General features: G+C 37.2%; 2 protein-coding genes and 1 non-coding gene across 3 annotated transcripts; 1 reads left to right on the top strand and 2 right to left on the bottom strand.

Annotated features, from left to right (window-relative positions):
• Nucleotides 1-5,459: 5,459 nt before the first annotated feature.
• LOC132114200 (small ribosomal subunit protein uS15) lies at nucleotides 5,460-7,471 on the bottom strand. The gene is made up of 6 exons (XM_059522317.1): nucleotides 7,364-7,471; nucleotides 6,728-6,776; nucleotides 6,559-6,637; nucleotides 6,008-6,177; nucleotides 5,780-5,880; nucleotides 5,460-5,534 (listed from the first exon to the last, which is right to left on the bottom strand). Exons 1-6 carry the CDS (start codon nucleotides 7,384-7,386, stop codon nucleotides 5,501-5,503), a joined length of 456 nt encoding a protein of 151 aa, XP_059378300.1. The 5' UTR covers nucleotides 7,387-7,471; the 3' UTR covers nucleotides 5,460-5,500.
• On the bottom strand, nucleotides 5,600-5,728 carry LOC132128887 (small nucleolar RNA SNORA19). Its single transcript, XR_009428404.1, has one exon. It is a non-coding gene; the product is annotated as a small nucleolar RNA SNORA19 (small nucleolar RNA).
• Nucleotides 7,472-8,582: 1,111 nt separating the features above from the next.
• LOC132119401 (nucleobindin-2-like) lies at nucleotides 8,583-13,552 on the top strand. The gene is made up of 13 exons (XM_059529314.1): nucleotides 8,583-8,744; nucleotides 9,281-9,421; nucleotides 9,614-9,721; nucleotides 9,808-9,940; nucleotides 10,066-10,169; nucleotides 10,629-10,814; nucleotides 11,280-11,370; nucleotides 11,480-11,538; nucleotides 11,685-11,777; nucleotides 11,909-11,998; nucleotides 12,146-12,316; nucleotides 12,430-12,490; nucleotides 13,004-13,552. The coding sequence occupies exons 2-13, from the start codon at nucleotides 9,281-9,283 to the stop codon at nucleotides 13,255-13,257; spliced, it is 1,491 nt and encodes a 496-aa protein (XP_059385297.1). The 5' UTR covers nucleotides 8,583-8,744; the 3' UTR covers nucleotides 13,258-13,552.
• The last annotated feature ends 486 nt before the right edge of the window (nucleotides 13,553-14,038 follow it).

The following is a 14,038-nucleotide window of genomic DNA, read 5'->3' as shown; positions in this document are numbered from 1 at the left end:
ATTTAAATAGCCTACTTAATAAATAAACGTAATAAATAAATAATATTATTTATTATTACTGATAACCATAACATAGGCTAACTGGTCGTATGATTTCATATTAACTAACTAGGCTATCCAAAACATTTGCTGGTAAATGGACACATGAGCTTGAGCTAATATTTGGACAAGAATACACTTACCCATGAAAGCAAACGTGCCAATACATCTGTATTGTATGAGAAATCTCTGACTCAAAACTCATATCTAAAGACTCTCCCATACATTCTTGATCATAACCACAGGAACACACCCGGTCAAACTTCTCACTAAGGCAGGGCAGGGTCACTACAATAGAAACAATCCAACTGCAACAACAGCTGATTATCCTTCCACTAGTCCATGCTATTTATAGCCACCTACAGTCTGTAGTCTGGCTGACAGATGACGGTTGACCTTATACTGTAAAATACCTCCTTTTCTGTACAAGTATGTGAAAATATGTGTATAAACAAGATCAATTGCATCTTTCTGCAAATAAAATGTCTTCAACAATTCAGTAATTATATCTTTTGAAACATTTTTATTTATACTCAACTCAACCTACAACTATAACATAGGGGAAACATTTACTTTTTGGGGAATGAAGGAAATGGGAAACAAACTAATGTGATTAATAATGACATTATGTAGGGTGCAGTTCACACAGCAGGTGGGGATATTTCACAACTGCTATTAGTGGTTATATGGGAACTGGGAAATTCATGACTGGATTCTGGAAATAAACTAAAAAAAAAGCCATGCAAAAGTAAAAGTGTTTTATTACTAATGTCATTGTAGAAATGCACTATTCTCAGTACGCCATTGTTAAATTATGGATAATTCCCCTTGCAAACGTGCCCAAAAATTGAGGTTTACAGAAAAAAATTGTTCAAGCTGGTCATGCAAGTTAATTACTGAAGTTAATAGGCAATCGGTTCAGTGTAAAACAAAGCAACTTTTTAAGACAAAGAATCACTCATGTGTGTGTACATCACTGTAAACATAATTTAAAAGTGCTCTTGCTTTTATATAACAGTGCAGAAAAATCAGAGTGCATCTCTAAGGTCATTCCGTGCAGGCAGCAGTTAATATAGAAGGTCATGATGTTTGTTCTTGTTTGTGTGTGTACCAGGGTGAATATAAATGACACAGCAGAGGGTTTCAATCTATCAGCTCCATCACTTATGACTGCCTTTGGCTGCACTGAGAATGAGCCATCTCAACCATGACATTACAATAATGCTTACACTGCGCCAAACTGGACTTGCCCTGTCTCCTCATTCCATCCATAAATTTCATCCTGGTATAAGAGGCACTGCTCAAAGTCACACTACATATGTCAATGGACCACAAGACAAGGACTGTATTAGTGGCAAAGAGGCAACAGTAAAATAATTTACAACTAGTGTATTCTCACTATTAATAAATTAATTTTCATCATAAGATTAGTGTGTGTGTGTGTATTGCATTTTAAAATAGCCGATACACATCACTTCATGTTCAGATGTGTGGATTTAGATTTTTCAAAGAAATCTCATATGCATAAACATGATTTTGTCATGAAAATTTGTCAATGAAAAAAATACATTTTCCTGGTCCTAGAGCATTTGTTTAAAAATTAGTTGTTACAAAATATATGAAACAGCAGAGATGTTTTCAGTGCTGATGATCAAATCAGCATATTAGAATGAGTTATGAAAGATCATGTGACACTGAAGCCTGTCATCACAGAAATAAATGATGTTTTGAAATAGGTTCAAATAGCAAACAATTTTTTTAAATTGTAATAATATTTCACAATATTACAGTTTTTACTGTATTTTAAAAATAAATACAAAATATAAATCTTACAAAATCTTACAAATGAATGTTGTTGCAGGACCAACAGGAATGTTGATCCAGGAACATATCCGATTTAGTAAAATCTTGGTTACCATATCATATGAACTGGCTGGGATAAAAGCATGGATTAATGGGAATTTTGTGAACCATTTCCCTTGAACAAAACAGGAATTATCCCTTGTATCCCCGATTTACACTCTGTTCTCACCAAGAACAGCTATTTGACTCCAGTTGTGTATCTACATCAAACACTTGAGAGCTGTATAAATATTTTAGAACAAAATCCCTTTGGAGTTGGGGGAACTTTTGTCGGCAAGCCTTTTGTTGGTTTGATGCAACATTTCCCCCTAAGGATGACTTAAACTCAAACAGAAGAGACATTGATGAAACATTGGCAAAAGATGCTTGTGGCTGCAGTAATATATGCTACAAAGGCAGCTGCTGTGGGTATATTTCTGTTTATTTTTGACAAATCATTTCAATTTTTTTACTGATCTTAATAATAAAGCATTCAGCTTTAAACATTTCACCCACTATTGTAATACATAAATAATAGGCTAGATTATTTCGAAAGAAGACATTGGCATTCATTCTAAGACCCCTAAAACATTTACATTTTCATAAAATGAAACAAAAAGTGACATCTGCAGAGGGCACTTTGATATTGTGTCAGCAGTTTTACACAGCCGTGTCCCTTGGCTTTGACGGACATGAGCGGTCGAGTGGATTTGGGAGTAGCATCCTGTGACTGACAGAACCATAACCCTGGGCACAACAGCACCATGGTGGGACCTGACTGCGTTCCATGTTGTGGCCCTTCTTTGCCTGAATAAAACGCCATATGCCTCCAACACAGAGCACAGCACATGTCCGGCTAATAAGCTTGTTTGAATTAGGGGCTTTCTGTAAAAAAAGGTCTTCTATCTACTCTTGTCTGTCCCTCGCAGTCACAGACCTTTAGTAATGGGGTGCACTCCTGTGTAGCTCTGCAGTATTGTACTGCTGATGGTTTCCTCACCACGGCCAGCAGCTCACAATGCTGCAAGGTGACTCAGTGTTCCTTTTCTTTCTCAGGAGAAGTTCATACAGAGGCAACTGCAGTTAAATCGCTGCATGCAGAATAAAGTGATCTGCAACAGGTGACTCTCAATGCCTTCTTCCTCTCTCGTATTATAGCTGTAAATACAAGTGCGTGCTAAACAGTGTCAGTGTGTCACATGACATAACAGGTGCATCTCAACAAATTAGAATGTCAGGGGAAAAGTTCATTTATTTCAGTAATTCAACGCAAATTGTGAAACTCGTATATTAAATAATTTCAATGCACACAGACTGAAGTAGTTTAAGTCTTTGGTTCTTTTAATTGTGATGATTTTGGCTCACATTTAACAAAAACCCACCAATTCACTATCTCAACAAATGTAATACCAATAAAAAAGAAAACGTATTTAGTGAATTGTTATCCTTTTGGAAATTATGTTGATTTACTGTACATGTACTCAATACTTGGTAGGGGCTCCTTTTGCATTAATTGCTGCCTCAATTCAGTGTGGCATGTAGTTGATCAGTTTGTGGCACTGCTGAGGTGGTATGGAAGCCCAGGTTTCTTTGACAGTGGCCTTCAGCTCATCTGCTTTTTTTGGTCTCTTGTTTCTCATTTTCCTCTTGACAATACCCCAAAGATTCTCTATGGGGTTCAGGTCTTGATGCTGGCCAATCAAGCACACCAACACCATGGTCATTTAACCAAACTTTGTTGCGTTGGCAGTGTGGGCAAGTGACAAATCCTGCTGGAAAATTAAATCAGCATCTTCAAAAAGCTGGTCAGCAGAAGGAAGCATGAAGTGCTCCAAAATTTATTTTCAAAAAACACAATGGACCAATACCAGCAGATGACATTGCACCCCAAATCATCACAGACTGTGGAAACTTAACACTTGACTTCAAGCAACTTGGGCTACAAGCTTCTCCACTCTTCCTCCAGACTCTAGGACCTTTCTAAATGAAATACAAAACTTGCTCTCATCTGAAAAGAGGACTTTGGACCACTGGGCAACAGTCCAGTTCTACTTCTCCTTAGCCCAGGTGAGACGGCTCTGATGTTGTCTGTGGTTCAGGAGTGGCTTAACAAGAGGGATATGACAACTGTAGCCGAATTCCTTGACACGTTTGTATGCCTTGATCCCAGACTCAGATTGTGTAGCCTAGTGAACCAAATTTTGAAGGCACAGGAAACCTTTGTTTTGAGTTGATAATCGGATTGGCATGTCACTATATTCTAATTTGTTTAGATGTGAGCCAATATCATCACAATTAAAAGAACCACTTAAACTACTTCAGTCTGTGTGCATTTAATTTATTTAATATGTGAGTTTTCCACGACATTCTAATTTATTGAAATGCTGTATGGATTCATCCACGGTGGAAACGCTAGGAGCTAGTTTGTGGAAAGTGTATGTTATTTCACTTCACAGTTTAAAATAGCTAATCTCAGTGATGTGACCTCTATTAGTTAACTAAATGACTTTTAATCAAAATGAAAACGAGTTATGTTGCCGTTCATAATAGACCGCCAGAGCTTTTCAGAAAATGCTTAAAGCGGTTATTTAAATGCTTTTTGAATAAAAGCCAGACTGTGTTAATTGAACAAAAATACAAATCAAGTTTTTAAAGGATATAAAAGGTGTCGGTTATGAAAGGCCGACTAAAAACATCCTTAACCGGAACATATTTAATTAATGCCCATTTGCTTTCCTTAATAAAAAGAACATACCATGTACACCTGGTGACTATTTTTAATAGAATCTTTTCGACGGCAGCGATTAATGCAGACTATACAAATTTTGCCATTTAACAGTTGGAATATTTTTTATTACCGTTAGAACGCATTTTAAAAGGTGAGTGAGCACTGACCTCTAGTGGACAAGATCCTTAGCGCTGTTACTTAAAGTGTAGCACATTACGAAGAATCAAGTCTCCACTCTCTAGTCTTCCTCTATACGATCTTCTTAATCTAATTAATTTCCTTAGAATAACTGGCATTTCCTTATATACTAATGACACAAACCTAGCTTCTCATGATCCAGTAAATGTGGACATACATTGGTGTTGATTTTTTTTTCTAACAAATGATGGCACACATTTCTGTTTAATCTTAGCGCCAGCTAGACATTTATTTAGATCACTGGCCATTTACTGAATTTAATGTCCATGAAACAATACCAAATATATCAATATGCCTCTTTTTTCCATTTTGAGCAATAATTTTAACTCAATTATTTTCAATGTTCTTTACACTTTCAATAACACAAGGATAATGCACATGCACTACAAAACGCTGGCCAGAAAACTTTAATGACTGTAAAATTTTAAATAAAACTCAAAAGATTAAAATCTTTCCAACTGCATAAACCATTAAGGAACGTTGTTTGAAAAGAGTAAAGTGAACATTGTTATGATGGATTCTGAATGAGACGTTTACGTGACAATACACCCATATCTGCCGTATTTTACAAACAACAAAATAATGCAACTGCAACAGTTCTATATCCAACTGGGGTAAAGCTGATCGTTCTGATAGAATAAACAAACACATGAATTGAACCAGATATTTTATTTTTTTCCAAAAACTGCAAATTTATGCCACCAGTGCAGAAGCTGTGGAGGATTCGCTGTGGATGAAAAAAATCAAATCAAATAAATTCAGCAAAAACTCTTTTTTGAAAGCAAGTCGTTTTTTTGTGTGAAGGGGACTGGCAGTGCTGGCACATTAAAACCAAACTGCTAATTTACCTCCAAGCTTTATCTAGCACATCAGAAATATCTCAGTTCTTACAAGGGAAGAATGGGACAATGAAATGTGCACTACATATTAGCCAAAGAATTTATTGTAATGTCAAAACAGTCAAACACTCACTACTTCCAGTTGGGGGCAAGTACTCTCTTGGTCTTGTAGTAGCGGGCAAGCCTGTGGATTCTGCTCTCAACCAAAATCAGGCGGAACTTAGCATCCTTGTCCTGCAAGAACACAAGTGACAATGATGAGACAAAACAGCTGAAACACATTTGACTGATTCTTCCATAAAAAAAGTTACCATATACACTGAAAAGATGCAGAACGTAATATGAATGACCATTTTATTACCTTTCTGTTCCTTTCCAAGTGCTTCCTCACAGCGACAGCCTTCTTGATGAGGTGGTAGAGATCCTCAGGCAGGTCAGGGGCCAGACCTTTGGACTTCAGGATCCTAAGGATCTTGTTGCCAGTGACAAAACGCACCTGAGCAACACCATGGGAATCCCTCAGGATCACACCTAAGGAGAAAATGGCAGGTGATATTAGTTCCATAATGAAACTGTGAAGACACCCAGTACAGACATCTAATACACAAATATGAATATAAGACAGAAAAGAAAAAAAACATCTAGAAGCATTGAGCTTATAGATGCAAAAAAAGCAACAACAACAAATGAACAGAAGCATTCTCTTCTAGTGGAAAGCAACTTAATGTGGCACTGCCATAACCATTTTACAAATTCCATTTATTTTATTCCTATTAGTTGATGGTTTCAAACTTGTCTTTGCATGATCACGGTGTGAAAAAAAACTGCGCTGTAACAATCTTGTGAAATTCTTGTTATACAATGGACCTGACTGCACTTGGTAAGATTCGTTTGCTATCAATAAGAACTTACCGATCTGTGAGGGAGTCAGACCCTTCTTGGCCAGTTTGAAGATCTGCTCTTTAACATCATCGGATGTCAGCTTGAGCCACTAAAATGCAAAACAACGGACTATTTTAACAGCCTTGACCATTTAGATTTTCATTATTTGTTCCACACAAATCTGAATGAGTGGACTTACTGTGGGGACACTTCGTCTATAGGGCAGCGCCGACTGGGACAAACCCTTGCTAAAAAAAAAGCATTTAACAGTTAAACATTTACTGTAAGGAAACTGTAAATTAGAACTTCTAAACAATTTCCCTTTTCCTTCAGTAAGCCCCACTGTAAACGTGTTAACTGACAACAGGTCATTTATATAAAGCAGAGATAAGTAAACAAAAGGTTATCCCAAATCTAAAGAGAACATGAAATTAGAGTTGGACTATTAAATGTTCTGACGACTGCAAATACATTTAGGTGGTGGTCTGATCAACCCTAATAACCGCCGAGCACATTGGACACACAAACGTAGGTTATGTTAAAATAAGCCACATGATACCAGAACAATCAGACCGCAGATAAACTGCCAATGTGAACTAAATCAGCGTGAAACGATCCTTCATGTGTCCGTCCTACAGCGCCTGATTCTACATGTGCTGCCCTCGCGCTACACAGGGGAAGAGAACGTGGGACTAAATGTACTTCTCAAAACCTATTTTCTAGCTCCAATGGAAACAAATATTCCAGACTCAACATGTGTTAGAAAGAGTTAACCGTATTTTGGGTTGGTAGTGTGGCCTATAGAATGTGTTTTTAGCATAAAATAAACATTTACCCAGGAGCGTGCATACGACCCATGATGGCGGTTTTGAGAGCGAGGAAAGAGAAAGACCGAGCCGAGGCCGAGAGGAAGTGAAGTATGGAGGCGGAAGTGATGTCAAATATCACGTCCTGTCTGTTGATTTCAGGATCTTTTAAGTCTTTTTCATTTGCTTTTCTTTTTCTTTCCCTCCCCTTTTCTTTCAGACTTTAGTTTAGTATGTTAAATTTTATATTTTTATATTATAGCTTTTTCCTATTATTTTTTCCAAATGTTTTTCGGCCGTCTATTTCTGTCATCGATAAATGCAGACAATTTCGTCAATACATTCATTGTATATAAAATATATTTAAATTACTTTTTTTTATTATTCAGAAATTATATTTTATACTTAGTCTCTTCTCTCTCTAATTTCGAATCAACATTTTGGGTTTGATCAAGACCAGTTCTTTGCCATGAAATGCTATTGTAATTCTGTCCATTATGTGATGTAATGGGTTTATGTTTTTATTGTATTTCTTTCCATTTTTCATAATTTAGTTTATTACTGTCATCCTGTTATACGTGCTGTGTTTTGTCGATTAATAAAAAAATAAAATAAAATACAATATTATTTGTATATCCACCGGCCGGTGGCGCTATAAGAAAAGCCCACCTGCTTTAAGCGTGCTATAGAAATAGAATGATCGCATAGAACAGTAGCATCTACAGAGTTACAAAATGGGCGGAGTATAGCCACCCTGATGAATAATAATTATCTTATTTACAACGCCTCATTGTGTACTTTTAAGCTTATTATTTGTTTAAAGCTTCTTGGTGTCATTATATGGGTTTTAAGTATGATCCAAACATCTATTATTATTATTATTATTATCCAAACACACGCTCATAGTTATCACCTGTTACCCGTTACATTTTTCAGCGCTGGTCAGGATGGACCAATCACAGGCGTTTGCAATGAATAAATAATGATTTTAAAATATTTTTATAGATATTACTCGGAACATATTCTATTAGTATGAAATGTACTAACCATTATACGCAATAATTGTTAACTATTATGATTCTAGTGAACAAATGATTTAAAAGAAAAGATTATTGTCTCAATGCGATTGAGCGATGAATCGCTTTCTGAGCCCCCATGCGCCCTCTTCAGGAAGCCTTAAATCCGTTTCATGAGAAACAATATCACTAAACCCCAATATGAAAGTCAAGCGCTGTAAATGATCTACGTGGACGGGCTCTCTACCTCCTCCTGCTGCACTGCTCTGTTAGCTGAGCTCGCCTCTGTAAAGTCATCATCATCAATCCGAGATAGCGGACAGTCAGGAAGCCAGCGGTAATGAAAGGAAGCAGAAAACAACCGAGATAACTCGATAGAAACCAATCTGACACCGTAAGTGCCATTATTTCATTGCGAATTGCCTTAAACCCAAATAAAGCATCAATAATTCAACTTTTCACTAATAAAATGTCCAGCGAGTTTCGCTATAACGTCTGGCGTATACTTCAGTTAAATGAAAGCTAATGAAGTTAGCCTGTATGTGTCGAGATCAGCCAGCCTTTCGAACCACATTTCTGAAATGCATGTGGCTTGCCATACAAAACCATGTATATTTTGAGCGTCAGTTTAATACAGTGACCCGCTAACTGCCTGTTAATGTTGTTTATCCTTAGTAACGGGTTTATTGGAGAGCTGATCTGCCAATCATTGGCTGTGTCTCAAGCCCTACTGGGTTGCCTACTAAGACCCTTTTTCGAATTGTGCTGTCGAAAATATTTCGAATTGAATCTTCAGATTTATATGGAACTCCCAAAAACGGTAGTTGGGTAACTAGGGTTTGCGACATAACCAGTCAGTATCTCTATCTAATATGATCGAGCTGTCATCTCCGTCTAATGTTTCATCTATATGTGTGCTGATTTTTCCAGATGTCCTATTTAAAGGGGCTCATGAGCAGCTGCCTTGTGTTGGCGAGTTTGATGTCCTTGGTCAAGGCAGTGCCGATAAGCATAGATAAAACTAAGGTGAAGCTCCCAGAGGAAACAGTCAAAGAGCCTCCCCAGAGTGTGGTAAGATATTTCAAAAGCGAATTACAAAACAAGCTTTGGCTGCAAGTTATAGTAAGTAGTCTTTTAGTGTGAGGATGCATAAATATGCATGGTTATTTCTGTGTGGAAATAAGCTCACAATTCTGAAAGCATTTACAAAGAAAAAAAAACACTGTTGTATTTAATATATACACATATTATTTATATTTGTAGGACACTGGACTACATTATGACCGCTATCTCAGGGAAGTTATCGATTTCCTTGAAAAAGATCAACATTTTAGAGAAAAGCTTCACAACACAGACATGGAAGATATAAAGGTAAGAAATGGCATGGGTTTATTTGTGTCGTGTTGTACAATACAAAGGTCATGCAGAGCTAATCCGTTCATTCCTGCTGATTTCAGCAAGGGAAGTTGGCTAAAGAGCTTGACTTTGTCAGCCACCATGTGAGAACCAAGCTGGATGAACTTAAAAGACAAGAGGTCAGCCGTCTGAGAACCCTGATCAAAGCCAAGCAAGATATTGAAGGAGGGAATGGTAAGAATGACTGTAGAAATAATAAGTTCAATAAGTGGTCTTTTCTCCTAATGAATGACCAGACCATAAACATAAAATGGGTTTTAAAACATTCTCTGAACACGGTTCTCTCTAATGTTTATCAGATATTGCAGTAGATCACCAGGCATTACTCAAACAGTTTGAGTATCTGAACCACATGAACCCACACACATTTGAGGTTGAGGATCTGGACAGACTTATCAAATCGGTACGTCATTACTTCCAGTTACCCAGCTTCTATCATATTTCATTTAATTCTGTGGCTGTCACTTTAAATGCTTGAATATTCTCTTTATTTGATACTTGATTTTGGTACTTAAGATAATCCTTACGGACAAGAACAAAGACTTTGCCCGGCCTGGAAATTACGATTTAATAATTTCTTAATATTTTCAGGTTTTCTATAAAAGTGGGACTGATATAACTCTCTAAATATGGTCCGTACTGGTTAAAAATGTTTTTGAACTGCGTTCTACAAATACACTCTAAAGGATTTCTGAAATCTTCCACATGCGCTTAAAAAGAACATCATGTAATACTCATTGTTTTACATCCAAGAAACATCTCATGGCCATTTTCCTTCTTTTTTTCGCATTCACAAGATAACTGAAGACGAAAACGTGTCAAGCAATTATATTTTAGTCATATTTATGATCTTGCAATATAGGCTACAAAAGATCTGGAGAACTACGACAAGGAACGGCATGAAGAATTTAAAAGGTACGAGATGATGAAAGAGCATGAGAGACGGGAACACCTGAAAACACTTGATGAGGAGGGCAGGAGGAAAGAAGAGGAGCACTATGAGGAGATGAAGAAGAAACATGCTGATCATCCTAAAGTCAATCACCCTGTAAGTCGCCACCTATTTACTTATCTTAAAGGTGCTGTATGTAGGATTGACACAGAGTGGTTGAACTAGGTATTGCAGTCCAAATAAAAAATATTGGAGAGGGTTTTTTTCACCCAGCACCACCTCCTCAGACTTAAGCACACGCAAGTTGCCAGATTGACTAAACCAACATAAACGAGCGCATTTGATGATGAATGAAATGAAATATGCTGTGTTTTCCGCCAACTGGTAACCCGGGGTGCAGAGAACCACATTCGGGCCCAAACACACATTTTCAAAGGAAAATAACTGTAGCATTGTTTTTCAGATAAATAAGTATGTTAACCTAGCATGTTTCTTAAATATCTGCAAACATGTTACGGGATTTTAATGCTTTAGTAGGGTCAAAAACGTACATACAGCACCTTTAATGTTTGTGATTTCATTGAGGATGTGCTCATGTTTGTCGGGTGTTCTGTTATGTAGGGTAGCAAGGATCAGCTCAAAGAAGTGTGGGAAGAGGCTGATGGCCTGGACCCTGAAGATTTTGACCCCAAAACATTCTTCAATCTGCATGGTAAAATATTTTTGCTTGCTAAGATGAATTCTGGATATGAGAATGTTAAAATGACATGCTTAATGTTGCTCTTTGTGTGTGTGTGTGTGTGTGTGTGTGTGTATTGCAGACACAAACGGAGATGGCTTCTTTGATGAACAAGAGCTGGAAGCCCTGTTCACAAAAGAGGTATACAGTGTAATTATAACAGTTGCATAATTCACCACAGAATACAAATAAAACAAAACATATATAGTAATTGCAGTTATAACATGCTCTGCTATTATATAGCAGCAAATTAAATGGCTTCTATGATGTTTTATTTTTTTTTTCAGCTGGAGAAAATCTATGATCCAACTAACGAAGAGGACGACATGGTTGAAATGGAGGAGGAGAGGCTGCGAATGAGAGAACATGTCATGAACGAGGTTAAATGATGAATTCTCTTTGTATGACTTGGCAACTTGAGGAAGATTGACGATATCCCTGGGGGGGGGGGGGGGGGGGCGGGGGGGGGATAACACATTTTTTAAAATCTGTAATCTCCTGGCCTTTACAGGTTGACTCTAATAAAGACAGACTGGTGTCCTTAGATGAGTTTCTTGTTGCCACAAAGAAAAAAGAGTTTCTTGAACCAGACAGCTGGGAAGTGAGTATGGTCACATGCTTAACAGATATTTAGACCATTGCTTAATACCCACTAATACATGCTCTCATGTTGGCCTAATTTATTGCCTAAAAGCTTAGTCCTCTAATTAATAAGGAATAACTTAACAATTATATTGGATGACCCCAGACTCTAGAACAGAACCAGGAATATACTGAAGAAGAGATGAGAGAGTTTGAGGAGCATTTGGCCAGGCAGGAGGAAGACTTAAATCTGAAAGCGGCTGACCTTCAGAAGCAGAGAGAGGATCTGGAGCGACAGCAGGAGCAGCTCAATGCTCAGAAAGTAGAACTGCAGCAGGTGACTGAACTGATTTGTCTCATACCTGCTCAATGCATTTAAAAAAAAAACAAGAAGAGTTGTTAAAAACAAGTAAATGAAAAAAAATCTGTTCTGTGCGTCATCCTTATCAGGCTGTGGAGCATATGGAGCGGTTCAAAACACAGAAGGTTCCGCCTACATTTGAGATGCAACGTAAGTAATACTTTCACTTCAGACATATAACCAGATACATGAGAAGGTTACACTGGCTAGTTATTCTTACACTGGCTTTTAAAGGTGAGATCCACTGACATGTTATTCTAGGTTAACCGTATTGTGAAGACGGTTAAAGAAACATTATATCAGTTATTTTATGCAGTGGGTTAACATGGTTTCCAATGTCGTGGCTACATGTTGTGAAAGCACAAACAAAATAAAAAAATAATAAAAAAAAATACCAACACCATTATTCCAAGCCATACTTGAATTTTAACCATTTACATTTAAAATGAAACATGTATTTTAATAGTGACATTACTGAAATGTTTTTTTTTTTACATTTAAACAACATCTTATTTCAAAAGCAACATTCTTCGCAAATATACTTTAATGTTAAACATGTAACACATTTGCAATGTAACATTCTTGACAAATGCACTAGAGTTTTAAACATTACATTTAAGTGTAACCTGTTATTCTTGGCAATAATACAAAACACTTTTATAGGAGTTCAAGGGAATGCTGTTCCTGAGTCACTAGGACATGACCAGCCTCCTGTGCCCCCCGAGCACCAGCCTCTGCCCCCAGGACACCAAGATATCCCTCTAGAACAACAACAACAGGATGCACCCCAAAATCAACAGGATCTAGGGCAGGAACGCCAAAATGTACCCCAAGAAAATCAGCCACTGCCTCCAGGGCACGATAGCCCACTCCACGATTCTCCACAGATGCCCCTCGACCACAACAATGTGCCATAGAACGGTCATATGGTTACTGACCTCGCACCAGAGACTTCAACAAACAGTACCTCCTGCCCAGTCAATGATTACCTGCGTTTGTGTGGAATTGGCTGGGTTTGTAAGCATAATACATTTAATGCAGACTTTGCTGTTTGATATAAGTGTTTGATTTCTTTTTGTTATTGAAAATATCTTTTTCATACGTTGTGGATATTTTCTTTTCCAGCACAGTGGATTGGATGCGTGTACGCTTTTGTTTTGCACATTTATTTTTCTGAAATTTTAATGACCATAAAGAGCTACTTTAAACCTAGTTGTGTGGTATCAGAATATTGTTGAATTGTACTGGAAGTTTTTAACTGATTAGGGCTACTCTGGAGTTTAAATGTTGCTTACAGTGGGAACTTTGAGAGTGAGGTCAATAAAAAAAAAATCTAATTGTAAAAGGTTTTCTTTTATGAACAAAATACATCACATGCAATTACAAAGCAATAATGAAGGTTGCAGTGAGGAACATGCAATGATAGTAAATGGGGACAATTTCTGGAGGATTTAAAAACAGAAATGTGAAGAATTACCAGTATTTTTAAAAATGCACAATCATTAATTGTTCAATTTGTGCATATATAGTAGAGTTGTAAAAATGTTTATATAAGCATTTTTACATTTTTAATGTGTTCTAATGGTGCCAATTAAAGTTTCAATTAAAATTGTAAACAACTTTGCACAAAAAAAGGGTTAGGATGCAACACCCCATCCCCCCCCCCCCCCAAACACACACACACACACACACACACAC

This window comes from Carassius carassius, chromosome 3 (assembly GCF_963082965.1).
Source record: "Carassius carassius chromosome 3, fCarCar2.1, whole genome shotgun sequence".
Taxonomy (NCBI): domain Eukaryota; kingdom Metazoa; phylum Chordata; class Actinopteri; order Cypriniformes; family Cyprinidae; genus Carassius; species Carassius carassius.
Note: the sequence above shows the minus strand (reverse complement) of the source record. Positions and strands in the feature narration are given on the sequence as shown.

Excerpts from the sequence above, each read along its gene's own strand:
- LOC132119401 (XM_059529314.1), top strand. The coding sequence starts at position 9,281 with ATGTCCTATTTAAAGGGGCTCATGAGCAGCTGCCTTGTGTTGGCGAGT. Across the intron at positions 11,371-11,479 it reads AACATTCTTCAATCTGCATG|ACACAAACGGAGATGGCTTC; the intron begins GTAAAATATTTT and ends TGTGTATTGCAG. Across the intron at positions 11,778-11,908 it reads GAGAACATGTCATGAACGAG|GTTGACTCTAATAAAGACAG; the intron begins GTTAAATGATGA and ends TGGCCTTTACAG.
- LOC132114200 (XM_059522317.1), bottom strand. The coding sequence starts at position 7,386 with ATGGGTCGTATGCACGCTCCTGG. Across the intron at positions 6,178-6,558 it reads TCTGACTCCCTCACAGATCG|GTGTGATCCTGAGGGATTCC; the intron begins GTAAGTTCTTAT and ends TTTTCTCCTTAG. Across the intron at positions 5,535-5,779 it reads CTTGCCCCCAACTGGAAGTA|CGAATCCTCCACAGCTTCTG; the intron begins GTGAGTGTTTGA and ends TTTCATCCACAG.